At 37.3% G+C, this 27,933-nt stretch overlaps 1 protein-coding gene across 2 annotated transcripts in view; it reads left to right on the top strand.

The window, feature by feature from the left end:
* Positions 1-401: 401 nt before the first annotated feature.
* LOC148941882 (putative sodium-coupled neutral amino acid transporter 12) overlaps positions 402-27,933 on the top strand; it is a 68,161-nt gene continuing 40,629 nt past the window's right edge. The window contains exons 1-2 of one of the 2 annotated variants that reach the window (XM_089103730.1): positions 402-522; positions 7,478-7,599. In XM_089103730.1, coding sequence (XP_088959856.1) covers positions 487-522; positions 7,478-7,599 — 158 coding nt within the window. In that variant the 5' untranslated portion in view covers positions 402-486. Of the gene's footprint in view, positions 539-7,477; positions 7,600-27,933 lie in introns of both variants that reach the window. The other variant, XM_089103731.1, reaches the window with a different exon arrangement.

Here is a 27,933-nt window from a genome sequence, read left to right as displayed (position 1 = left end):
TCTAGAGAATGGGGGATCTGGACTAGCTATTAGTGATGAAGAATGGGTAAAGAGTGCCAGAAAGTGGGAAAACAATATGAATTTATCATTGGGGATTATATTTCCCTTTTTTATATGGGGTGGGTATCTGGGGGATGTCTCTTTTCATTTTATTCTACCTTTCTTGTTCAAAGTCCATGGTAAAATCCACCACTTAAAAAAAATAATAAACAATAGTATCCATTTGCTAGAAAAGTAGCAAGGAATTAATTGCTTTTTTAAAGTAAGTTTTTTGTTGAAACTAGTGACAACATATTTACATTACAGGTATCAAAATATAATTTAAACTATACCATGTTTTGGTAAAAGGACACCACAAAAAATACTGCTTTTTTCATTGGCCAGTACTGCTTTTTGGTATCCATCAAGCGGCAACAATGTTGCTGTACATAAGTTTTCTGAAATTCAAATGCTGTACATGCTATTTCCTTCTGTATCCAAACTAATATGTTGGCTTTATCAACAGAAGGCTACAGCCAATTTGTAAGTTCCTAAAATGGTAAAATTCTACTTTAGCTTCTTTTGGCTATCCTGAAAAGGGGCTAGGTTTGGAACATGAAATTTTCAGGGATGTGTCTACAGGCTAAAGTAGCTAGCCTATGTCCTGGGAAGATATTTTGAAGTACCTCCACTCCTTCTCCCTCTAGAGGGTCGTGAAATTTGCCTACATGACTGGTTGAAATTTTGACTAAACAACATTTTACCTTAATTTTCAGTTTATCAGATTCTTTTTCTCTGGCTTTAGTTCTGAAAATGCAATTCCTTTGAAAAAAAAATGATTTATAATTATTTGAAATGTTGGTAAATTTGCCTTTATTCATATTATTCACTTACAAATAAAGTAAACATACCACTCAATGCCTTTTATTATGCTCGTTCCAAATATAGTAATCATTTTTGTTGGAAATGATTTTTTCCCCCCTACCACTATATGTACCAGTTCAGAGTATATATTTGCACATTAAGAGGATGGGGAGAAAGTTTAAACTTACCTCTCATTTTCATCAGAAATAAAATTTACCCCCACCCCCCTTATATGCAAATATATACATTGAATTTGTATATAGGGTAAGACACCCAGTAATCGGACACTTTAATCACTTTGAAAACTTTTTGACATTTAAACTACTCTAATTACTGTATTATACCATCTAAAAACTTAATTTTGTATCAAAAAATTTCTGAAGAATTTCTAAACAAGTAGGTTACTAATTCTTATAGTTTCACTTGTACAGTGCCTCCTATTTTTGAATTTACAAACAAGAGACAATTCTGCCTAAAGTCGGACCTACAAATGGCTCATTTTAAATTAGTTATTAAAATAGTATAAAAGATTCTGTCTAAGAATAGGCAGGTGGCCGACTACTGGTTGTCTTACCCTATATGGGTGGGGGTAAAATTCATTTCCAACAGAAATGATTATTATATTTGGAAAGAGCATAAGAAAAGGCATCAAGTGGCATGTTTACTTTATTTGTAAGTCAGTAATATGAATAACAAAAATTTACCAAAATGTTTTTAACCACTTTTCTTCACCCAATTATTGTGCCAAATATAAGGAATTGGATGGCACTTTAGGGTTCATTAAATGGCTTCAGATTGGATTTTTTAGTAAAATGACTTCATAATTAGAAAGAACATTGAAAAAGGCATCAAATACTGTGCTCACCCTTTTCTTACCTCAGTTGTGGAATCTTGTATGTGTTTACCAATGAATAGCTTATGTTGGTAAAGATAAAGAATACAACATAAGACTTTACAATGCTTACTGGCAGTGCTAATCTTTGTTTTATGGCAGGGTGTAATTTGCTATGGGGCAGGGGCATGATATGCTATGGGGTAATCCCCTCCTAGACATCAGTTTGCCCCCCACCTCCAGCTGAAATTTACTTCCTACATAAATCTTGTCAGAAGCAAGAAAAGCCAATATTATTGAACCATCCACAGAAAATGGTTAGTTTTCTTTAGTGTATCTTTGTCTTTATGGTACTATATGGCTTATTTTTTAATTTTCTCTGTCAATTTTGCCTGATTTAGGAAAATTGACTCCAACTTTGACCCTCCCCCCCCCCCAGAATTTTGAAATAATGTATACCTCTGTTCAGGGCCCTTTAGCCAGGAAGTACAATGGGTGGCTGGGGGCCAGCCATGCTGTGCTTTTCTGCACCTTTCCTGTTTACCTTCCCCAGAATTCTCCAGGTACCCATTTAAAACTAGGTCAATCCAGACTGAGCTTGCAAAGTCATGCTTCTGACCCATGTTCTGGATGAAATAACTGGCTATACCAGGATTGAACCCATGTCACTTGGAGAAAAGATACTAGGACTTGAACCACTGTCCTCATGGACAAAAGATTTAAAATCTAGCATACTAACCACTTGGCAAGGATGGCTAGCTGTCCTTACCTTGGTAGTTTTATTACTATATGTGGTAGATATACAGAAGGTATAAAAAGATCAATAGTCAAGGTACAGGACATTTTTGGAGCCATGAAAATAAAGACAAATAAGAAGATAAATCCCCAAAAGCTATGGTTATGAAAGTAGTCAGACATATCCCTGAATTATAGGAGTGTGTGATTGAAATATTTTTTTTTATCCATCAATGCACAAAGTGAAAATGATAGGAGCACAAAAAGAGAGAAAAACAGTAAACAATACTATATGCAAAAATTCATAACACCAATTACAAACAATTCAAAAAAGAATACTGATCCAGAAGTGATCTATCTCTTTTTTCTACCCTGATCAGAGGCCAGGTCTTCAACACTATGAATAGGGTCAGCAACCAAATATATTTCATAAGAAACTGCTGAGCACCAAAAATAGCGTAAACAAGCAAAATCAGTAAAGTTTTGAACATGAGTTAGACTAGTTGCCCCATTAGGGGGAGGGTTAAGGCGAATTTGCAGGATAGCACTTAATATATTTTGAATCAGCATTGGAAGATGCATTGACTGGTATTTTTGCCTCTTATGTAGCAAAGTAAGCAAAAAATTGGTACTTTCCTATTATACAGGCACTTCTAAAAAGTCAAGTTTGGTTAATGCTAATGAAATAAAATAAAATAGGATTTATATATAGTTTATAAACAAATTTGGGCTATATATTTGCACATTAGGGGGAGGGGGTAAAACATTGCATATATTAAATATATGCAATGTAATTACAACAATAATGTCTCTCTGACAAAGTTCTCAAAAGCAGCAGATGTCCTAAGACAGCATTTGGAGTCTCTTGAGCTTTGTGGGTGTAAGTGGCTAATTGCTGGAGACCCCAACTGAGACCCATACAAGGACCATATTCTATCCAATATTTTTATGAATTGTCTCCCTTCCACTTTTAAGATTTGGCCAAAGTCTCTGGATTTTACAAACACCCATACTAGTGGTCATACCTCCAATATTGACCACATACTTTCATGCACATCCATTCCTAGTCTTCCAGTTACAGTTTGCACTGATAATCCAATTAGTGACCATTCTGGACCTTTGTTTCAGATGGAGCCAACACAGAGGACTATTTACACTTGTTCCAGAAAGTGGGTCTACAAGCAAAATTGGGAGAAATGCAATATTCCCCTTTATGTCACCACAGTTGCTTTAGTCCTAAGTTGCATCAAAGTTCCATTTCAGCTACTCTGCTCTGGCCCTTCCAATGTCTCAACCATGGTTGATTTTAACTCTTATTACCATCAAGTAATCCATGCTCTCAAAGTTGCCAAAGCAAAAGCAGTTCCTACAAGACAAGCCAAAGTTGGGACAGAAAAACCAATGTGGTCTGAATCCACTGAACTCCAGTTGGCAAAACGACATGCAAAAACCTGGCTAAATATTTGGATTGCTTGTGTAAGACTGCTATGCGGGACTGTATTCGAGCTGAAACAGAGCACAAAATACAAAAATAAAGCTGAAATGAAGAGGTACCAAATTATTGGGCAACAGTTCACTGGAGATAAAAAATCATGGCTAAGCCTAATTAGACCAGACAATCGTCCATCTAGTACTTCTCTGACACTATATGATTCTCTTACTATACTTCAATGTACGGAGATGAGAATCTTATTATAACCAATCAATATGGAATGGAAGTTTCCAGCTGGCTTGCATGTTTCTCAGGGCAGCATTGGGTTGTTCCCATTTCCCTTGAGAAGACTGAGTTACCTGTCAGAAATTTACTTTCCAAAGCAAAGAATGGGATGGACAGCAATGGTCTTTCAATAAAACACCTCAAGCACCTACCTGAATGCTTCTATATCCACCATCAGCTTATCTTCCAGATGTGCATCTCCAGGGGTTTTGTTCCAAACTCTTTTCTGAAAGGGGTCATTTCATCTGTTGCCAAAAAAGGAAAAGATCCAAACAAATGCAAATCTTATAGACCTATAACCATCTTGTGCATCTTGAGCAAAGTGTTTGAAAATGTGATCTTCTCTGAGCTTGATACTGGACACTTTGGGGACAATCAGCTTGGATTCCAGAAAGCTCTTGGGTGCCCATAAGCTCACTGCCTTCTGGCTAATATACTTATGGACTTGGAATGAAAAAAGTTGCCTCTGTATATGTGCACTATTGATATATCAAAAGCATTCAATAGCATCAATCACATGCAAGCAATGAATGCTCTACTGCACAGTGGAGTAAGTTCATCCATAGTGAGTACTCTGAAATTTTGGTACAAAAATTCAACTGTGTTGGCCAAGTGGAAAGGCAAAATTTCAGATCCTGTAAAAATTGGAAGAGGTGTGAGGCAAGGAAGCGTTCTAAGTCCTCTTATTTTCAAACATGCCATTTCCAGGATTCTGGGCCGTATCTCGCCCTCTCTCCTATTGTATGGCACTTACTTATCTTACTCAGCATACGCTGATGACGTACTTCTACTCAGTATATCCAAAGCAGACTTGGAATAGAACCTTAATCGACTCCGAAGTGACTTTCAATCTACTGGGCTTTCTATCAATATTGATGAGTGCGAAGTTTTGTCCTTTAATGCACCTCAAAGTGATTCTGTCACTCTCGGAAATCACGTTGTCCCTACAGTATTGGAGCTGAGATATCTTGGTATAATGATTGTGGAAACGATTATTAAAACTAGACAAGCAATTGTTAAGCAAACAACTAAAGCCATCAAATGTGCTTATGCGTCTGTAGTGCCGATTCGCAGACGCTACTCCAGGAAATCTCTTGCCTCAATTTATTGTTCAGTCTGCTCACCACTCATAACCTACCTTGTTGGTTCATCCCACATGCTGTCAGTGAGAGACACTGAAAACATCAAAAAGTGCTACTATAAATTTGCAAAATTTTTACTGCATATACCCAAGCGTTATAGGAATTCCTGCCTTGAAAAATATGGTCTTAAGGAGCCATCCAAACAATGGTCTCACATTTGAAATAATTCAGTGCTAAAAGTTAATTTAGATAGACGACGTTTCTCATCTGCATTTACTTGAGTGTTGTGAATTACACTGAGTGTTGTATCTTTATCTTTTAGAAGCTGGTTTCTTTTTCTTTTCTTTTTCCCTTTTTGTAGTGCTCCACTATAATCTATTTTTACAGATGGTGGGCGAATAAATGTTATTATTATTATTATTATATGTAACCTAACCTAGGTACCTTTTTCTCACCCTAAACCCCAAAAAACAAGTTTAAATATTGTAAATTCAATGAGAAACCAAGATCTTTAATCAATTTAGATAACAATTACCCACTTTACAAGTCTCCATCACTGTATTCATTTGACTGTCTATAGCCAAAGTGCCCATATAATGGGAAAGTACCAAAAAATTTATATTTACCATAAGCCTACTGATTAATATAACAATTCTTGGCAAATAAACCTTTTTTCTGCTGTTCCAGCAAAAAAGGTTAGAGAATTTGTCCATCCAACCATTGTTGAAGAAAATTATGGAAGAACTTCCAGCTCAATTTTAAAAAACTAGATAATGCAGCAGAGAAGCATGACTAGTTTTTGCTAATTATGGTGATAGAGAGTTCAGGACTGCTAATATCTCTTACATTTTGCATATTTTCAGCATAGTTTTTTTTGCCTTTGGGGCCTTTTATTCTCATAGGCATTTTCTAGAATTTTCACCATTATTTCTAAGCTTGAGTTTTTGAATTCCCCACTTAATTATTATGTTCTGCAAATTGTTGTAAACATTTTTGCTAACATCCTCTTAGCTTTGCACACAATCCCTAAAATTTTCAAGATTATTTCTTAGCTTGAGGTTTTAAATTTCCCATCCAATTAATATAATGTGTTAGAGGTAATTAATTGGTTAGAAAAAAGGAAACAAAAGAAGAAGAAAAGACTGGTTTTCCTACTTTAGTAATTGAGATAAACAAGCACTTGAACAAGGTTTTGACCTTGCTCACCTATCCAATTATCTCGGTAGTTGCCTCCCCAATAATGTGGAGAAAAAATTATTATATAGCCTATGCTCCTTGAATATCTGAAAGTAGACCCCTTTTGCCCTCCCAACGAAAATGTTATAGATTCACCCCTGAGTATCTACCATAAAGCTCTTTTATGGTATCCTCATGTTTAGTAAAACTTGTGAAATACATGCCTACTAGTAAAGTTATTCTAAAAATACATACAAAATAAGATTAGCTCTTTCCATGTTAGAATCCCACAAGTCAATGAAGCTTAAACACAATTCTGGAACTATTACATACTTTACAGGCTGGATGTAGGTTATAATACAAAGTTTTTAGTTTTTACTTCTGGAACTAATTGTAAATTTAAAGCCTTTCAAGTTGGCCCAGCAACCCTGTATATATAAGACAACCCCAAAAGAAAAAAGAAAGAGAAATTACAGTAAAATGGCTCCATATATTTTGAAGATATATTATGCATATTGTTAGCAAATATTATTTGTTAGCTAACAATTCTATTCTCATTGTCCTAAGAAAATAGGAGTCTGCTTGTAAGTTTCATAACTGCTTGTAAGTCCCAGCCTCCCTGTAAGTTCCATAAATTGTCTGCTGATCAGCAGGCTACTGCAGCATTAGCAGGGCTAGTGGGTTACCAGAACATCATAGAGAGGAGTTTAAAAACACAAAACAATGAAAACAGGCAAAGAATAATTTAAATCCTTAATTAATTTAAAAACGCAAAGTTTTTATGAAGGAAGTAAAGAGCGAAATTGAAACTTAAATCAAACAAAAATTATTAGCTCACAGGTTATCTATCATATATCAATAAAACTAGTGCAAATAAACCAACTGAAGATGTTTTCATATGTTTTTAGGATTATAAAACAAAATTTCGCTTCACTGAAAACACAAAAGCCAAGCATAAAAAGAAAGAACATTGATTTAGGAGTAAAAAATAATTACGTAGCCTGAAAACAAGAAACTAATCTATAATGCTTGTAAATCATGATAAGTTTTAGCTATGTAATATTGTTAATAATTGTGGTTCTTGATTTTCAGACTGGATTCATCTTTGTCTTTAATCTAATTGTTGGAACTGGTGCTCTAACCCTGCCTGCTGTTTTCCAACGTGCTGGTTGGATCTTATCAGTTTTAGCTATATTGGCTCTTGCATTTATGAGGTAAGTATCCCCCTTACCAATATCTATGTTTGTTTTTTTCTGCTCGGATTTTGTAATAGGCCTATAGTTTAATTGCTATTGTGCCTATAGGGCTGTTATGCTCAACTGGCTCATGGAATGATGGGATCAGCTACAACTCTTTTGGATGTAGAATTTAAAAATTTTGACATTGTGAAGGACTAAGAGCAATGTATTTTTAAAATTTGCAGTCTATTACACTGAAAATTATGCAAAGCTTTGGAAAAGTCTGGAACATTTGAACAACCAAAAGCTGTTAGGATGTTTCTTTGGTGTTACGCAGTGGTATTTTACGAGTTTTTGACACAGTTTTCAACGAACTGAATGCCCAGAACATGTAGGCATAGTCAGGTTACTTTTTCTTTGGAAGGACCAAGAGGAATTGGTATGTTTAAGATTTGCAGTCTAACACAATGAAATTATACGAAACTTTGGAGAAGTCTTACAACATCTGAATGACTAAGAGCCGTTAGGATGTTCCTTTGGTCTAACGCAGTGGCATTTTATGAGTTTCTAACACAGTTTTCAACGATCTGAATGCCCAGAACATGTAGGCATAGTCAGGTTACTTTTTCTTTGGAAGGACCAAGAGGAATTGGTATGTTCAAGATTTGCAGTCTAACACAATGAAATTATACGAAACTTTGGAGAAGTCTTACAACATCTGAATGACTAAGAGCTTTAAGGATGTTCCTTTGGTCTAACGCAGTGGCATTTTACGAGTTTCTGACACAGTTTTCAACGATCTGAAGGCCTGGAACATGGAGGCATGGTCAGGTTACTTTTTTTTGAAAGGATCAAGAGCTGTTATGATGTTAGTTTTGTCTATGATAGCAGAATTTTACGAGTTTCTTACACAGTTTTCTACGATCTGAAGGCCTGGAACATGGAGGCATGGTCAGGTAACTTTTTTTGAAAGGATCAAGAGATGTTATGATGTTGCTTTTGTATATGATCGCATTATTTTACGAGTTTCTGACACAGTTTTCAACGATCTGAAGGCCTGGAACATGGAGGCATGGTCAGGTTACTTTTTTTTGAAAGGATCAAGAGCTGTTATGATGTTTCTTTTGTCTATGATAGCAGTATTTTACGAGTTTCTGACACAGTTTTCAACGATCTGAAGGCCTGGAACATGGAGGCATGGTCAGGTTACTTTTTTGAAAGGATCAAGAGCTGTTAGGATGTTTCTTTTGTCTATGATAGCAGTATTTTACGAGTTTCTGACACAGTTTTCAACGATCTGAAGGCCTGGAACATGGAGGCATGGTCAGGTTACTTTTTTGAAAGGATCAAGAGCTGTTAGGATGTTTCTTTTGTCTATGATAGCAGTATTTTACGAGTTTCTGACACAGTTTTCAACGATCTGAAGGCCTGGAACATGGAGGCATGGTCAGGTTACTTTTTTGAAAGGATCAAGAGCTGTTAGGATGTTTCTTTTGTCTATGATAGCAGTATTTTACGAGTTTCTGACACAGTTTTCAACGATCTGAAGGCCTGGAACATGGAGGCATGGTCAGGTTACTTTTTTGAAAGGATCAAGAGCTGTTAGGATGTTTCTTTTGTCTATGATAGCAGTATTTTACGAGTTTCTGACACAGTTTTCAACGATCTGAAGGCCTGGAACATGGAGGCATGGTCAGGTTACTTTTTTGAAAGGATCAAGAGCTGTTATGATGTTTCTTTTGTCTATGATAGCATTATTTTACGAGTTTCTGACACAGTTTTCAACGATCTGAAGGCCTGGAACATGGAGGCATGGTCAGGTTACTTTTTTTTGAAAGGATCAAGAGATGTTATGATGTTAATTTTGTCTATGATAGCAGTATTTTACGAGTTTCTGACACAGTTTTCAACGATCTGAAGGCCTGGAACATGGAGGCATGGTCAGGTTACTTTTTTTTAAAGGATAAAGAGCTGTTTGGGTGTTTCTTTTGTCTATGATAGCAGTATTTTTCGTGTTTCTGACACAGTTTTCAACGATCTGAAGGCCTGGAACATTGAGGCATTGTCAGGTTACTTTTTTTTTAAGGGATCAAGAGCTGGTATGATGTTACTTTTTTCTTTGATAGCAGGATATTACGAGTTTCTGACACAGTTTTCAACGATCTGTAGGCCTGGAACATGGAGGCACTGTAATGTTAATTTTTTTTGAAAGGATCAAGAGCTGTTATGATGTTCCTTTTGTCTATGATAGCAGTATTTTACGAGTTTCTGACACAGTTTTCAACGATCTGAAGGCCTGGAACATGGAGGCATGGTCAGGTTACTTTTTTGAAAGGATCAAGAGCTGTTATGATGTTTCTTTTGTCTATGATATCATTATTTTAAGATTTTATGACACTGTTTTCAACGATCTGAAGGCCTGGAACATTGAGGCATTGTCATGTGAATTTTTTTTGAAAGTATAAATAGCTTTAATGATGTTAATTTTGTCTATTATAGCAGAAGTTTACGAGTTTCTGACACAGTTTTCAACGATCTGAAGGCCTGGAACATGGAGGCATGGTCAGGTTACTTTTTTGAAAGGATCAAGAGCTGTTAGGATGTTTCTTTTGTCTATGATAGCAGTATTTTACGAGTTTCTGACACGGTTTTCAACGATCTGAAGGCCTGGAACATGGAGGCATGGTCAGGTTACTTTTTTTTTAAAGGATCAAGAGCTGTTATGATGTTACTTTTGTCTATGATAGCAGTATTTTACGAGTTTCTGACACAGTTTTCAACGATCTGAAGGCCTGGAACATGGAGGCATGGTCAGGTTACTTTTTTTGTAATGATAAAGAGCTGTTAGGATGTTTCTTTTGTATATGATAGCAGTATTTTACGAGTTTCTTACACAGTTTTCAACGATCTGAAGGCCTGGAACATGGAGGCATGGTCAGGTTACTTTTTTTTGAAAGGATCAAGAGCTGTTAGGATGTTTCTTTTGTCTATGATAGCAGTATTTTACGAGTTTCTGACACATTTTTCAACGTTCTGAAGGCCTGGAACATGGAGGCATGGTAAGGTTACTTTTTTTTGAAAGGATCAAGAGCTGTTATGATGTTACTTTTGTCTATGATAGCAGTATTTTACGAGTTTCTGACACAGTTTTCAACGATCTGAAGGCCTGGAACATGGAGGCATGGTCAGGTTACTTTTTTTGAAAGGATCAAGAGCGGTTATGATGTTCCTTTTGTCTATGATAGCAGTATTTTACGAGTTTCTGACACAGTTTTCAACGATCTGAAGGCCTGGAACATGGAGGCAGGGAGAGTTTAATTTATATTGAAAGGATCAAGAGCTGTTATGATGTTCCTTTTGTCTATGATAGCAGTATTTTACGAGTTTCTGACACAGTTTTCAACGATCTGAAGGCCTGGAACATGGAGGCATGGTCAGGTTACTTTTTTGAAAGGATCAAGAGCTGTTAGGATGTTTCTTTTGTCTATGATAGCAGTATTTTACGAGTTTCTGACACAGTTTTCAACGATCTGAAGGCCTGGAACATGGAGGCATGGTCAGGTTACTTTTTTGAAAGGATCAAGAGCTGTTATGTTGTTCCTTTTGTCTATGATAGCAGTATTTTACGAGTTTCTGACACAGTTTTCATCTATCTGAAGGCCTGGAACCTTGAGGCACGGTCAGGTTACTTTTTTTTGAATGTAAAAATATCTTGTATGTATATTATTTTTTCTATGATAGTAGAATTTTACGAGTTTCTGACACAGTTTTCTACGATCTGAAGGCCTGGAACATGGAGGCATGGTCAGGTAACTTTTTTTTGAAAGGATCAAGAGCTGTTATGATGTTCCTTTTGTCTATGATAGCAGTATTTTACGAGTTTCTGACACAGTTTTCAACGATCTGAAGGCCTGGAACATGGAGGCATGGTCAGGTTACTTTTTTTATAAAGGATCAAGAGCTGTTAGGAGGTTTCTTTTGTCTATGATAGAAGTATTTTACGAGTTTCTGACACAGTTTTAAACGATCTGAAGGCCGTGAACATGGACGCCTGGACAGTTAACTATTATTTTTAGTATCAACTGCTGTTAGGTTGTTTCTTTTGTCTATGATAGCAGTATTTTACGAGTTTATGACACAGTTTTATACGATCTGTAGGCCTGGAACATGGAGGCATGGTCAGGTTACTTTTTTGAAAGGATCAAGAGCTGTTATGATGTTACTTTTTTCTATGATAGCAGTTTTTTTCGATTTTCTGACACAGTTTTCAACGATCAGAAGGCCAGGAACCTGGAGGCATTGTCATGTTACTTTTTTTTTAAAGTATAAATAGATGTAATTTTGTTACTTTTGTCTTTGATAGCATTATTTAACGATTTTCTGACTCCGTTTTCAACGATCTGAAGGCCTGGAACATGGAGGCATGGTCAGGTTACTTATTTTGCAATGATCAAGAGCTGTTATGATGTTTCTTTTGTCTATGATAGCAGTATTTTACGAGGTTCTGACACAGTTTTCAACGATCTGCGGGCCTGGAACATGGAGGGACGGTCAGGTTTCTTTTTTTTGAATGGATCAAGAGCTGTACTGGTGTTCCTTTTGTCTATGATAGCAGTATTTTACGAGTTTCTGACACAGTTTTCAACGATCTGAAGGCCTGGAACATGGAGGCATGGTCAGGTAACTATTTTTTTAATGTTCACCAGCTTGTATGGTGTTTCTTTTGTATATGATATCAGTATTTTACGAGTGTCTGACACAGTTTTCTACGATCTGCAGGCCTGGAACATGGAGGGATGGTCATGTTAATTTTTTTTGAATGGATAAATTGATGTAATGGTGGTCATTTTGTCTATGATAGAAGTATTTTACGAGTTTCTGACACAGTTTTCTACGATCTGAAGGCCTGGAACATGGAGGCATGGTCAGGTTACTTTTTTTGAAATGATCAAGAGCTGTTATGATGTTACTTTTGTCTATGATAGCAGTATTTTACGAGTTTCTGACACAGTTTTCAACGATCTGAAGGCCTGGAACATGGAGGCATGGTCAGGTTACTTTTTTTGAAAGGATCAAGACCTGTTAGGATGTTTCTTTTTTCTATGATAGCAGTATTTTACGAGTTTCTGACACAGTTTTCAACGATCTGAAGGCCTGGAACATGGTGGCATGGTCATGTTAATTTTTTTTGAATTTATAAAGAGATGTTTGTATGTTTCTTTTTTCTATGATAGCAGTATTTTACGAGTTTCTGACACAGTTTTCAACGATCTGAAGGCCTGGAACATGGAGGCTTGGTCATGTTACTTTTTTTGAAAGGATCAAGATCTGTTATGATGTTTCTTTTGTCTATGATAGCAGTATTTTACGAGTTTCTGACACAATTTTCAACGATCTGAAGGCCTGGAACATGGAGGCAGGGTCAGGTTACTTTTTTTTGAAAGGATCAAGAGCTGTTAGGTTGTTTCTTTTGTCTATGATAGCAGTATTTTACGAGTTTCTGACACAGTTTTCAACGATCTGAAGGCCTGGAACATGGAGGCATGGTCAGGTTACTTTTTTTTGAAAGGATCAAGAGCTGTTAGGTTGTTTCTTTTGTCGATGATAGCAGTATTTTACGAGTGTCTGACACAGATTTCAACGATCTGTAGGCCTGGAACATGGAGGCATTGTGAGGTTACTATTTTTTTAATGGATAAAGAGATGTTCTGGTGTTCATTTTGTCTAGTATAGAAGTCTTTTACGAGTTTCTGACACAGTTTTCAACGTTCTGAAGGCCTGGAACATGGAGGCATGGTCAGGTTACTTTTTTTGAAATGATCAAGAGCTGTTAGGATGTTTCTTTTGTCTATGATAGCAGTATTTTACGAGTTTCTGACACAGTTTTCAACGATCTGAAGGCCTGGAACATGGAGGCATGGTCAGGTTACTTTTTTTGAAATGATAAAGTGCTGTTATGATGTTTCTTGTGTCTATGATAGCATTATTTTACGAGTTTCTGACACAGTTTTCAACGATCTGAAGGCCTGGAACATGGAGGCATGGTCAGGTTACTTTTTTTGAAAGGATCAAGAGCTGTTAGGATGTTTCTTTTGTCTATGATATCAGTATTTTACGAGTTTATGACACAGTTTTCAACGATCTGAAGGCCTGGAACATGGAGGCATGGTCAGGTTACTTTTTTTTGAAAGGATAAAGGGCTGTTAGGATGTTTCTTTTGTCTATGATAGCAGTATTTTACGAGTTTCTGACACAGTTTTCAACGATCTGCAGGCCTGGAACATGGAGGCACTGTCATTTTACTTTTTTTTGAATTTAACATTAGAGTTATTTATTGTCATAGTTTAGTTTAGAGCTGGAGATGCCGAGTTTCTTACACCTTTTATATCTATCTGAAGGCATGGACCAGGGGGGCATGGTCTGGTTCCTTTTTTTTGAAAGTTAATATATCAGTTAGTGAGTTTATATTTTCTAGGATAGCATTATTTTACGAGTTTCTGACACAGTATTAAACGATCTGACGGCCTGTAACATGGAGGCATGGTCTGGTAACTTTTTTTTGAAAGGATCAAGAGCTGTTAGGTTGTTACTGTTGTCTATGATAGCAGTATTTTACGAGTTTCTGACACATTTTTCAACGATCTGAAGGCCTGGAACATGGAGGCATGGTCAGGTTACTTTTTTTTGAAAGGATCAAGAGCTGTTAGGATGTTTCTTTTGTCTATGATAGCAGTATTTTACGAGTTTCTGACACAGTTTTCAACGATCTGAAGGCCTGGAACATGGAGGCATGGTCAGGTTACTTTTTTGAAAGGATCAAGAGCTGTTAGGATGTTTCTTTTGTCTATGATAGCAGTATTTTACGAGTTTCTGACACAGTTTTCAACGATCTGAAGGCCTGGAACATGGAGGCATGGTCTGGTAACTTTTTTTGAAAGGATCAAGAGCTGTTAGGATGTTTCTTTTGTCTATGATAGCAGTATTTTACGAGTTTCTGACACAGTTTTCAACGATCTGAAGGCCTGGAACATGGAGGCATGGTCAGGTTACTTTTTTTTGAAAGGATCAAGAGCTGTTAGTCTGTTTCTTTTGTCTATGATAGCAGTATTTTACGAGTTTCTGACACAGTTTTCAACGATCTGAAGGCCTGGAACATGGAGGCATGGACAGGTTTCTTTTTTTTGAAAGGATCAAGAGCTGTTAGGATGTTTCTTTTGTCTATGATAGCAGTATTTTACGAGTTTCTGACACAGTTTTCAACGATCTGAAGGCCTGGAACATGGAGGCATGGTCAGGTTACTTTTTTTTGAAAGGATCAAGAGCTGTTAGGATGTTTCTTTTGTCTATGATAGCAGTATTTTACGAGTTTCTGACACAGTTTTCAACGATCTGAAGGCCTGGAACAGGTAGGCATGGTCAGGTTACTTTTTTTGAAAGGATCAAGAGCTGTTAGGATGTTTCTTTTGTCTATGATAGCAGTATTTTACGAGTTTCTGACACAGTTTTCAACGATCTGAAGGCCTGGAACATGGAGGCATGGTCAGGTTACTTTTTTTTGAAAGGATCAAGAGCTGTTAGGATGTTTCTTTTGTCTATGATAGAAGTATTTTACGAGTTTCTGACACAGTTTTCAACGATCTGAAGGCCTGGAACATGGAGGCATGGTCAGGTAACTTTTTTTTGAAAGGATCAAGAGCTGTTAGGATGTTTCTTTTGTCTATGATAGCAGTCTTTTACGAGTTTCTGACACAGTTTTCAACGATCTGAAGTCCTGGAACATGGAGGCATGGTCAGGTTACTTTTTTTGAAAGGATCAAGAGCTGTTAGGATGTTTCTTTTGTCTATGATAGCAGTATTTTACGAGTTTCTGACACAGTTTTCAACGATCTGAAGGCATGGAAAATGGAGGCATGGTCAGGTTACTTTTTTTGAAATGATAAAGATCTGTTTTGATGATTCTTTTGTATATGATAGCAGTATTTTACGAGTTTCTGACACAGTTTTAAACGATCTGAAGGCCTGGAACATGGAGGCATGGTAAGGTTACTTTTTTTGAAAGGATCAAGAGCTGTTAGGATGTTTCTTTTGTCGATGATAGCAGTATTTTACGATTTTCTGACACAGTTTTCAACGATCTGAAGGCCTGGAACATGGAGGCATCGTCAGGTTACTTTTTTTTGAAAGGATCAAGAGCTGTTATGATGTTCCTTTTGTCTATGATAGCAGTATTTTACGAGTGTCTGACACAGTTTTCAACGATCTGAAGGCCTGTAACATGGAGGCATGGTCAGGTTAATTTTTTTGAAAGGATCAAGAGCTGTTATGTTGTTACTTTTGTCTATGATAGAAGTATTTTACGAGTTTCTGACACAGTTTTCAACGATCTGTAGGCCTGGAACATGGAGGCATGGTCATGTTACTTTTTTTTTAAAGTATCAAGTGATGTAATGGGGTTAATTTTGTCTATGATAGAAGTTTTTTACTAGTGTCTTACACATTTTTTATCGATATGAAGGCCTGGAACATGGAGGCATGGTCAGGTTACTTTTTTTTTGAAAGGATCAATAGCTGTTAGTATTTTTCTTTTGTATATGATAGCAGTATTTTACGAGTTTCTGACACAGTTTTCAACGATATGAAGGCCTGGAAAATGGAGGCATGGTCAGGTTAATTTTTTTGAAAGGATCAAGAGCTGTTAGGATGTTTCTTTTGTCTATGATAGCAGTATTTTACGAGTTTCTGACACAGTTTTCAACGATCTGAAGGCCTGGACCAGGGAGGCATGGTCTGGTTAATTTTTGTGAAAGGATCAAGAGCTGTTAGGATGTTTCTTTTGTCTATGATAGCAGTATTTTACGAGTTTCTGACACAGTTTTCAACGATCTGAAGGCCTGGAACATGGAGGCATGGTCAGGTTACTTTTTTTTGAAAGGATCAAGAGCTGTTATGATGTTACTTTTGTCTATGATAGAAGTATTTTACGAGTTTCTGACAAATTTTTCAACGATCTGAAGGCCTGGAACATGGAGGCATGGTCAGGTAACTTTTTTTGACAGGATCAAGAGCTGTTAGGATGTTTCTTTTGTCTATGATAGCAGTATTTTACGAGTTTCTGACACAGTATTCAACGATCTGAAGGCCTGGAACATGGAGGCATGGTCAGGTTACTTTTTGTGAAAGGATCAAGAGCTGTTAGGATGTTTCTTTTGTCTATGATAGCAGTATTGTAAGAGTTTCTGACACAGTTTTCAACGATCTGAAGGCCTGGAAAATGGAGGCATGGTCAGGTTACTTTTTTTTGAAAGGATCAAGAGCTGTTATGATGTTTCTTTTGTCTATGATAGCAGTATTTTACGAGTTTATGACACAGTTTTCACCGATCTGAAGGCCTGGAACATGGACGCATGGTCAGGTTACTTTTTTTGAAAGGATCAAGAGCTGTTAGTATGTTTCTTTTGTCTATGATAGCAGTATTTTACGAGTTTCTGACACAGTTTTCAACGATCTGAAGGCCTGGAACATGGAGGCATGGTCAGGTAACTTTTTTTTGAAAGTATCAAGACCTGTTAGGATGTTTCTTTTGTCTATGATAGAAGTATTTTACGAGTTTCTGACACAGTTTTCAACGATCTGAAGGCCTGGAACATGGAGGCATGGTCAGGTTACTTTTTTTTGAAAGGATAAAGAGATGTTATGATGTTACTTTTGTCTATGATAGCAGTATTTTACGAGTTTCTGACACAGTTTTCAACGATCTGAAGGCCTGGAACATGGATGGATGGTCATGTTACTTTTTTTTGAATGTATAAAGAGCTGTGATGTTGTTACTTTTGTCTTTGAGAGCAGTATTTTACGAGTTTCTGACACGGTTTTCAACGATCTGAAGGCCTGGAACATGGAGGCATGGTCAGGTTACTTTTTTTTTAAAGGAACAATTGCTGTTATGATGTTCCTTTTGTCTATGATCGAAGTATTTTACTCGTTTCTGACACAGTTTTAAACGATCTGAAGGCCTGGAACATGGAGGCATCGTCAGTTTACTTTTTTTTGAATGTATAAATAGCTGTTATGATGTTACTTTTGTCTATGATAGCAGTATTTTACGAGTTTCTGACACAGTTTTCAACGATCTGTAGGCCTTGAACATGGATGCACTGTAAGGTTTCTTTTTTTTGAATGTATCAATAGCTGTAATGGTGTTCCTTTTGTCTCTGATAGCAGTATTTTACGAGTTTCTGACACAGTTTTCTACGATCTGAAAGCCTGGAACATGGAGTCACTGTCAGGTTTCTTTTTTTTGAAATTATACTGTTATTTTTGTATTTTTATTTTTTATATGATGGAAGTATTTTACGAGTTTCTGACACATTTTTCAACGATCTGATGGCCTGGAACATGGAGGCATGGTCAGGTAACTTTTTTTTGAAAGGATCAAGAGCTGTTAGGATGTTCCTTTTGTCTATGATAGCAGTATTTTACGAGTTTCTGACACAGTTTTCAACGATCTGAAGGCCTGGAACATGGAGGCATGGTCAGGTTACTTTTTTTTGAATTTATAAAGATCTGTTATGTTGTTCCTTTTTTATATTATAGCAGAATTTTAAGAGTTTCTGACACAGTTTTCAACGATCTGAAGTCCTGGAACATGGAGGCATGGTCAGGTTACTTTTTTTGAAAGGATCAAGAGCTGTTATGTTGTTTCTTTTGTCTATGATAGCAGTATTTTACGAGTTTCTGACACAGTTTTCAACGATCTGAAGGCCTGGAACATGGATGCATTGTCTTGTTACTTTTTTTTGAAAGGATAAAGAGATGTAATGGTGTTCCTTTTTTCTATGATTGCAGTATTTTACGAGTTTCTGACACAGTTTTCAACGATATGAAGGCATGGAACATGGAGGAACGGTCAGGTAACTTTTTTTTAAATTTAAAAGATCGGTTAGTAATTTTAATTTTTATATTTTATCAGTATTTTACGTTTTTCTGACACAGTTTTAAACGATCTGAAGGCCTGGAACATGGAGGCATGGTCAGGTTACTTTTTTTTGAAAGGATCAAGAGCTGTTAGGATGTTTCTTTTGTCTATGATAGCAGTATTTTACGAGTTTCTGACACAGTTTTCAACGATCTGAAGGCCTTGAACATGGAGGCCTGTTCAGGTTAATTTTTATGAAAGTATCAAGAGCTGTTAGGATGTTACTTTTGTCTATGATAGCAGTATTTTACGAGTTTCTGACACAGTTTTCAACGATCTGAAGGCCTGGAACATGGAGGCATGGTCAGGTTACTTTTTTTTTAAAGGATAAAGAGCTGTTAGGATGTTTCTTTTGTCTATGATATCAGTATTTTACGAGTTTCTGACACAGTTTTCAACGATCTGAAGGCCTGGAACATGGAGGCATGGTCAGGTTACTTTTTTTGAAAGGATCAAGATCTTGTAGGATGTTTATTTTGTCTATGATAGCAGTATTTTACGAGTTTCTGACACAGTTTTCAACGATCTGAAGGCCTGGAACATGGAGGCATGGTCAGGTTACTTTTATTGAAATGATCAAGAGCTGTTAGGATGTTTCGTTTGTCTATGATAGCAGTATTTTACGAGTTTCTGACACAGTTTTCAACGATCTGAAGGCCTGGAACATGGAGGCATGGTCAGGTTACTTTTTTTGAAAGGATCAAGAGCTGTTAGGATGTTTCTTTTGTCTATGATAGCAGTATTTTACGAGTTTCTGACACAGTTTTCAACGATCTGAAGGCCTGGAACATGGAGGCATGGTCAGGTTACTTTTTTTTGAAAGGATCAAGAGCTGTTAGGATGTTTCTTTTGTCTATGATAGCAGTATTTTACGAGTTTCTGACACAGTTTTCAACGATCTGAAGGCCTGGAACATGGAGGCATGGTCAGGTTACTTTTTTTGAAAGGATCAAGAGCTGTTAGGATGTTCCTTTTGTCTATGATAGCAGTATTTTACGAGTTTCTGACACAGTTTTCTACGATCTGAAGGCCTGGAACATGGAGGCATGGTCAGGTTACTTTTTTTGAAAGGATCAAGAGCTGTTAGGATGTTACTTTTGTATATGATAGCAGTATTTTACGAGTTTCTGACACAGTTTTCAACGATCTGAAGGCCTGGAACATGGAGGCATGGTCAGGTTACTTTTTTTGAAAGGATCAAGAGATGTAATGATGTTCCTTTTTTCTATGATAGAAGTATTTTAAGAGTTTCTGACACAGTTTTCAACGATCTGAAGGCCTGGAACATGGAGGCATGGTCAGGTAACTTTTTTTTAAAGGATAAAGATCTGTTAGGGTGTTTCTTTTGTCTATGATAGCAGTATTTTACGAGTTTCTGACACAGTTTTCAACGATCTGAAGGCCTGGAACATGGAGGCATGGTCAGGTTACTTTTTTTGAAAGGATCAAGAGCTGTTAGGATGTTTCTTTTGTCTATGATAGCAGTATTTTACGAGTTTCTGACACAGTTTTCAACGATCTGAAGGCCTGGAACATGGAGGCATGGTCAGGTTACTTTTTTGAAAGGATCAAGAGCTGTTAGGATGTTTCTTTTGTCTATGATAGCAGTATTTTACGAGTTTCTGACACAGTTTTCAACGATCTGAAGGCCTGGAACATGGAGGCATGGTCAGGTAACTTTTTTTGAAAGGATCAAGAGCTGTTAGGATGTTTCTTTTGTCTATGATAGCAGTATTTTACGAGTTTCTGACACAGTTTTCAACGATCTGAAGGCCTGGAACATGGAGGCATGGTCAGGTTACTTTTTTTTAAAGGATCAAGATCTGTTAGGATTTTAATTTTGTCTATGATAGAAGTATTTTACGAGTTTCTGACACAGTTTTCAACGATCTGAAGGCCTGGAACTTGGTGGCTTGGTCAGGTTACTTTTTTTGAAAGGATCAAGAGCTGTTAGGATGTTTCTTTTGTCTATGATAGCAATATTTTACGAGTTTCTGACACAGTTTTCAACGATCTGAAGGCCTGGAACATGGAGGCTTGGTCAGGTTACTTTTTTTGAAAGGATCAAGAGCTGTTAGGATGTTTCTGTTGTCTATGATAGCAGTATTTTACGAGTTTCTGACACAGTTTTCAACGATCTGAAGGCCTGGAACATGGAGGCATGGTCAGGTTACTTTTTTTGACAGGATCAAGAGCTGTTATGATGTTCCTTTTGTCTATGATAGCAGTATTTGACGAGTTTCTGACACAGTTTTCTACGATCTGAAGGCCTGGAACATGGAGGCAAGGTCAGGTTACTTTTTTTGAAAGGATCAAGAGCTGTTAGTTTGTTTCTTTTGTCTATGATAGCAGTATTTTACGAGTTTCTGACACAGTTTTCAACGATCTGAAGGCCTGGAACATGGAGGCATGGTCAGGTTACTTTTTTGAAAGGATCAAGAGCTGTTAGGATGTTTCTTTTGTCTATGATAGCAGTATTTTACGAGTTTCTGACACAGTTTTCAACGATCTGAAGGCCTGGAACATGGAGGCATGGTCAGGTTACTTTTTTTGAAAGGATCAAGAGCTGTTAGGATGTTTCTATTGTCTCTGATAGCAGGCTTTTACGAGTGTCTGACACAGTTTTCAACGATCTGAAGGCCTGGAACATGGAGGCATGGTCAGGTTACTTTTTTTGAAAGGATCAAGAGCTGTTAGGATGTTTCTTTTGTCTATGATAGCAGTATTTTACGAGTTTCTGACACAGTTTTAAAAGATATTAATGACTTGAACTTGGAGGCATGGTCAGGTTACTTTTATTGAAAGGATCAAGAGCTGTTAGGATGTTTCTTTTGTCTATGATAGCAGTATTTTACGAGTTTCTGACACAGTTTTCAACGATCTGAAGGCCTGGAACATGGAGGCATGGTCAGGTTACTTTTTTTTGAATGGATCAAGACCTGTTAGGGTGTTTCTTTTGTCTATGATAGCAGTATTTTAAGAGTTTCTGACACGTTTTTCAACGATCTGAAGGCCTTGAACATGGAGGCATTGTCATGTTACATTTTTTTTAATGGATAAATAGATTTAAGGATGTTAATTTTGTCTATGAGAGACTTATTTTACGAGTTTCTGACACAGTTTTATACGATCTGAAGGCCTGGAACATGGAGGCATGGTCAGGTTACTTTTTTTTAAAGGATCAATAGCTGTTAGGATGTTTCTTTTGTCTATGATAGCAGTATTTTACGAGTTTCTGACACAGTTTTCAACGATCTGAAGGCCTGGAACATGGAGGCATGGTCAGGTTACTTTTTTTTGAAAGGATCAAGAGCTGTTAGGAGGTTCCTTTTGTCTATGATAGCATTATTTTACGAGTTTCTGACACAGTTTTCCACGATCTGAAGGCCTGGAACATGGAGGCATGGTCAGGTTACTTTTTTTGAAAGGATCAAGAGCTGTTAGGGTGTTTCTTTTGTCTATGATAGCAGTATTTTACGAGTTTCTGACACAGTTTTCAACGATCTGAAGGCCTGGAACATGGAGGCATGGTCAGGTAACTTTTTTTTGAAAGGATCAAGAGCTGTTAGGATGTTACTTTTGTCTATGATAGCAGTATTTTACGAGTTTCTGACACAGTTTTCAACGATCTGAAGGCCTGGAACATGGAGGCATGGTCAGGTTACTTTTTTTTGAAAGTATAAAGAGCTGTTATGATGTTTCTTTTGTCTATGATAGCATTATTTTACGAGTTTCTGACACAGTTTTCAACGATCTGAAGGCCTGGAACATGGAGGCATGGTCAGGTTACTTTTTTTGAAAGGATCAAGAGCTGTTAGGATGTTTCTTTTGTCTATGATAGCAGTATTTTACGAGTTTCTGACACAGTTTTCAACGATCAGACGGCCGTGAACCGGGAGGCATGGTCAGGTTACTTTTTTTGAAAGGATCAAGAGCTGTTAGGATGTTTCTTTTGTCTATGATAGCAGTATTTTACGAGTTTCTGACACAGTTTTCAACGATCTGAAGGCCTGGAACATGGAGGCATGGTCAGGTTACTTTTTTGAAAGGATCAAGAGCTGTTAGGATGTTTCTTTTGTCTATGATAGCAGTATTTTACGAGTTTCTGACACAGTTTTCAACGATCTGAAGGCCTGGAACATGGAGGCATGGTCAGGTTACTTTTTTTGAAAGGATCAAGAGCTGTTAGGATGTTTCTTTTTTCTATGATAGCAGTATTTTACGAGTTTGTTACACAGTTTTCAACGATCTGAAGGGCTGGATCTTGGAGGCATGGTCAGGTTACTTTTTTTGAAAGGATCAAGAGCTGTTAGGATGTTTCTTTTGTCTATGATAGCAGTATTTTACGAGTTTCTGACACAGTTTTCAACGATCTGAAGGCCTGGAACATGGAGGCATGGTCAGGTTACTTTTTTTTGAAAGGATCAAGAGCTGTTAGGATGTGTCTTTTGTATATGATAGAAGTCTTTTACGAGTTTCTGACACAGTTTTCAACGATCTGAAGGCCTGGAACATGGAGGCATGGTCAGGTAACTTTTTTTGAAAGGATCAAGAGCTGTTAGGATGTTTCTTTTGTCTATGATAGCAGTATTTTACGAGTTTCTGACACAGTTTTCAACGATCTGAAGGCCTGGAACATTGAGGCATGGTCAGGTTACTTTTTTTTGAAAGGATCACGTGCTTTTAGGTTGGTTCTTTTGTCTATGATAGCAGTATTTTCCGAGTTTCTGACACAGTTTTCAACGATCTGAAGGCCTGGAACATGGAGGCATGGTCAGGTTACTTTTTTTGAAAGGATCAAGAGCTGTTAGGATGTTTCTTTTGTCTATGAGAGCAGTAGTGTACGTGTGTCTGACTCAGTTTTCATCGATCTGAAGGCCTGGAACATGGTGGCATGGTCAGGTTACTTTTTTTGAAAGGATCAAGAGCTGTTATGTTGTTTCTTTTGTCTATGATAGCAGTATTTTACGAGTTTCTGACACAGTTTTCAACGATCTGAAGGCATGGAACATGGAGTCATTTACTGTTATCTTTTTTTTGAAATGTTCAAGTTCTGTTATGAGGTATCGTTTGTCAATTATAGCAGTATTTTACGAGTTTCTGACACAGTTTTCAACGATCTGAAGGCCTGGAACATGGAGGCATGGTCAGGTTACTTTTTTGAAAGGATCAAGAGCTGTTAGGATGTTTCTTTTGTCTATGATAGCAGTATTTTACGAGTTTCTGACACAGTTTTCAACGATCTGAAGGCCTGGAACATGGAGGCATGGTCAGGTTACTTTTTTTGAAAGGATCAAGAGCTGTTAGGATGTTTCTTTTGTCTATGATAGCAGTATTTTACGAGTTTCTGACACAGTTTTCAACGATCTGAAGGCCTGGAACATGGAGGCATGGTCAGGTTACTTTTTTTTGAAAGTATCAAGAGCTGTTAGGATGTTCCTTTTGTCGATGTGAGCAGTATCTTACGAGATTCTGACACAGATTTCATCGATATGAAGTCCTTGTACATTGAGGCACGGTCATGTTACTTTTTTTTGAATGGATCAAGAGCTGTTATGATGTTCCTTTTGTCTATGATAGCAGTATTTTACTAGTTTCTGACACAGTTTTCCACGATCTGAAGGCCTGGAACATGGAGGCATGGTCAGGTTACTTTTTTGAAAGGATCAAGAGCTGTTAGGATGTTTCTTTTGTCTATGATAGCAGTATTTTACGAGTTTCTGACACAGTTTTCAACGATCTGAAGGCCTGGAACATGGAGGCATGGTCAGGTTACTTTTTTGAAAGGATCAAGAGCTGTTAGGATGTTTCTTTTGTCTATGATAGCAGTATTTTACGAGTTTCTGACACAGTTTTCAACGATCTGAAGGCCTGGAACATGGAGGCATGGTCAGGTTACTTTTTTTGAAAGGATCAAGAGCTGTTAGGATGTTTCTTTTGTCTATGATAGCAGGATTTTACGAGTTTCTGACACAGTTTTCAACGATCTGATGGCCTGGAACATGGAGGCATGGTCAGGTTACTTTTTTTGAAAGGATCAAGACCTGTTATGATGTTACTTTTGTCTATGATAGCAGTATTTTACGAGTTTCTGTCACAGTTTTAAACGATCTGTAGGCCCTGAACATCGAGGGATGGTCATGTTTCTTTTTTTTTAATTGATCAATAGATGTAAGTATTTTAATTTTGTCTATGATAGCAGTATATAACGAGTTTCTGACACAGTTTTAAACTATCTGAAGGCCTGGAACATGGAGGAATGGTCAGGTTACTTTTTTTGAAATGATCAAGAGCTGTTAGGATGTTTCTTTTGTCTATGATAGCAGTATTTTACGAGTGTCTGACACAGTTTTCAACGATCTGAAGGCCTGGAACATGGAGGCTTGGTCAGGTTACTTTTTTTGAAAGGATCAGGAGCTGTTAGGATGTTTCTTTTGTCTATGATAGCAATATTTTACGAGTTTCTGACACAGTTTTCAACGATCTGAAGGCCTGGAACATGGAGGCATGGTCAGGTTACTTTTTTTGAAAGGATCAAGAGGAGTTAGGATGTTTCTTTTGTCTATGATAGCAGTATTTAACGAGTGTCTGACACAGTTTTCCACGATCTGAAGGCCTGGAACATGGAGGCTTGGTCAGGTTACTTTTTTTGAAAGGATCAAGAGCTGTTAGGATGTTTCTTTTGTCTATGATAGCAATATTTTACGAGTTTCTGACACAGTTTTCAACGATCTGAAGGCCTGGAACATGGAGGCATGGTCAGGTTACTTTTTTTGAAAGGATCAAGAGCTGTTAGGATGTTTCTTTTGTCTATGATAGCAGTATTTTACGAGTTTCTGACACAGTTTTCAACGATCTGAAGGCCTGGAACATGGAGGCATGGTCAGGTTACTTTTTTGAAAGGATCAAGAGCTGTTAGGATGTTTCTTTTGTCTATGATAGCAGTATTTTACGAGTTTCTGACACAGTTTTCAACGATCTGAAGGCCTGGAACATGGAGGCATGGTCAGGTTACTTTTTTTTGAAAGGATCAAGAGCTGTTAGTATGTTTCTTTTGTCTATGATAGCAGTATACTGCTATCAAGAAAAAGTAACCTGACCATGCCTCCATGTTCCAGGCCTTCAGATCGTTGAAAACTGTGTCAGAAACTCGTAAAATACTGCTATCATAGACAAAAGGAACATCATAACAGCTCTTGATCCTTTCAAAAAAAAGTAACCTGACCATGCCTCCATGTTCCAGGCCTTCAGATCGTTGAAAACTGTGTCCGAAACTCGTAAAATACTGATATCAAAGACAAAAGGAACATCATAACATCTATTTATACTTTCAAAAAAAAGTAACCTGACCATGCCTCCATGTTCCAGGCCTTCAGATCGTTGAAAACTGTGTCAGAAACTCGTAAAATACTGCTATCATAGACAAAAGAAACATCATAACAGCTCTTGATCCTTTCAAAAAAGTAACCTGACCATGCCTCCATGTTCCAGGCCTTCAGATCGTTGAAAACTGTGTCAGAAACTCGTAAAATACTGCTATCATAGACAAAAGGAACATCATAACAGCTCTTGATCCTTTCAAAAAAGTAACCTGACCATGCCTCCATGTTCCAGGCCTTCAGATCGTTGAAAACTGTGTCAGAAACTCGTAAAATACTGCTATCATAGACAAAAGAAACATCCTAACAGCTCTTGATCCTTTCAAAAAAGTAACCTGACCATGCCTCCCTGTTCCAGGCCTTCAGATCGTAGAAAACTGTGTCAGAAACTAGTAATATAATTCTATCATATACAAAATGAAAATCATAACAGCTCTTGATCATTTCAAAAAAAAGTAACATCACCGTGCATCAATGTTCAAGGCCTTCAGATCGTTGAAAACTGTGTCAGAAACTCGTAAAATACTGCTATCATAGACAAAATGAACATCATAACAGCTCTTGATCCTTTCAAAAAAAAGTAACCTGACCATGCCTCCATGTTCCAGGCCTTCAGATCGTTGAAAACTGTGTCAGAAACTCGTAAAATACTGCTATCATAGACAAAAGAAACACCCTAACAGCTCTTGATCCTTTCAAAAAGTAACCTGACCATGCCTCCATGTTCCAGGCCTTCAGATCGTTGAAAACTGTGTCAGAAACTCGTAAAATACTGCTATCATAGACAAAAGGAACATCATAACAGCTCTTGATCCTTTCAATATAAAGTAACCTGACCATGCCTCCATGTTCCAGGCCTTCAGATCGTTGAAAACTGTGACAGAAACTCGTAAAATACTGCTATCATAGACAAAACGAACATCATAACCGCTCTTGATCCTTTCAAAAAAAAGTAACATTACCGTGCCTCCATGTTCCAGGCCTTCAGATCGTTGAAAACAGTGTCAGAAACTCGTAAAATACTGCTATCATAGACAAAAGAAACATTCTAACAGCTCTTGATCCTTTCAAAAAAGTAACCTGACCATGCCTCCATGTTCCAGGCCTTCAGATCGTGGAAAACTGTGTCAGAAACTAGTAAAATACTTCTATCATAGACAAAATGAACATCATTACAGCTCTTGATACTTTCAAAAAAAAGTAACATGACAGTGCATCCATGTTCAAGGCCTTCAGATCGTTGAAAACTGTGTCAGAAACTCGTCAAATACTGCTATCATAGACAAAAGAAACATCCTAACAGCTCTTGATCCTTTCAAAAAAGTAACCTGACCATGCCTCCATGTTCCAGGCCTTCAGATCGTTGAAAACTGTGTCAGAAACTCGTAAAATACTGCTATCATAGACAAAAGAAACATCCTAACAGCTCTTGATCCTTTCAAAAAAGTAACCTGACCATGCCTCCATGTTCCAGGCCTTCAGATCGTTGAAAACTGTGTCAGAAACTCGTAAAATACTGCTATCATAGACAAAGAAACATCCTAACAGCTCTTGATCCTTTCAAAAAAGTAACCTGACCATGCCTCCATGTTCCAGGCCTTCAGATCGTTGAAAACTGTGTCAGAAACTCGTAAAATACTGCTATCATAGACAAAAGAAACATCCTAACAGCTCTTGATCCTTTCAAAAAAGTAACCTGACCATGCCTCCATGTTCCAGGCCTTCAGATCGTTGAAAACTGTGTCAGAAACTCGTAAAATACTGCTATCATAGACAAAAGAAACATCCTAACAGCTCTTGATCCTTTCAAAAAAAGTTTCAACGATCTGAAGGCCTGGAACATGGAGGCATGGTCAGGTTACTTTTTTTGAAAGGATCAGGAGCTGTTAGGATGTTTCTTTGGTCTATGATAGCAGTATTTTACGAGTTTCTGACACGGTTTTCAACGATCTGAAGGCCCTGAACATGGAGGCACGGTCATGTTACTTTTTTTTGAATGGATCAAGAGCGGTACTG

This window comes from Artemia sp. Qi Xiang Cuo, chromosome 17 (genome assembly GCF_049724085.1).
Source record: "Artemia sp. Qi Xiang Cuo chromosome 17, ASM4972408v1, whole genome shotgun sequence".
NCBI lineage: Eukaryota > Metazoa > Arthropoda > Branchiopoda > Anostraca > Artemiidae > Artemia > Artemia sp. Qi Xiang Cuo.
Note: the sequence above shows the minus strand (reverse complement) of the source record. Positions and strands in the feature narration are given on the sequence as shown.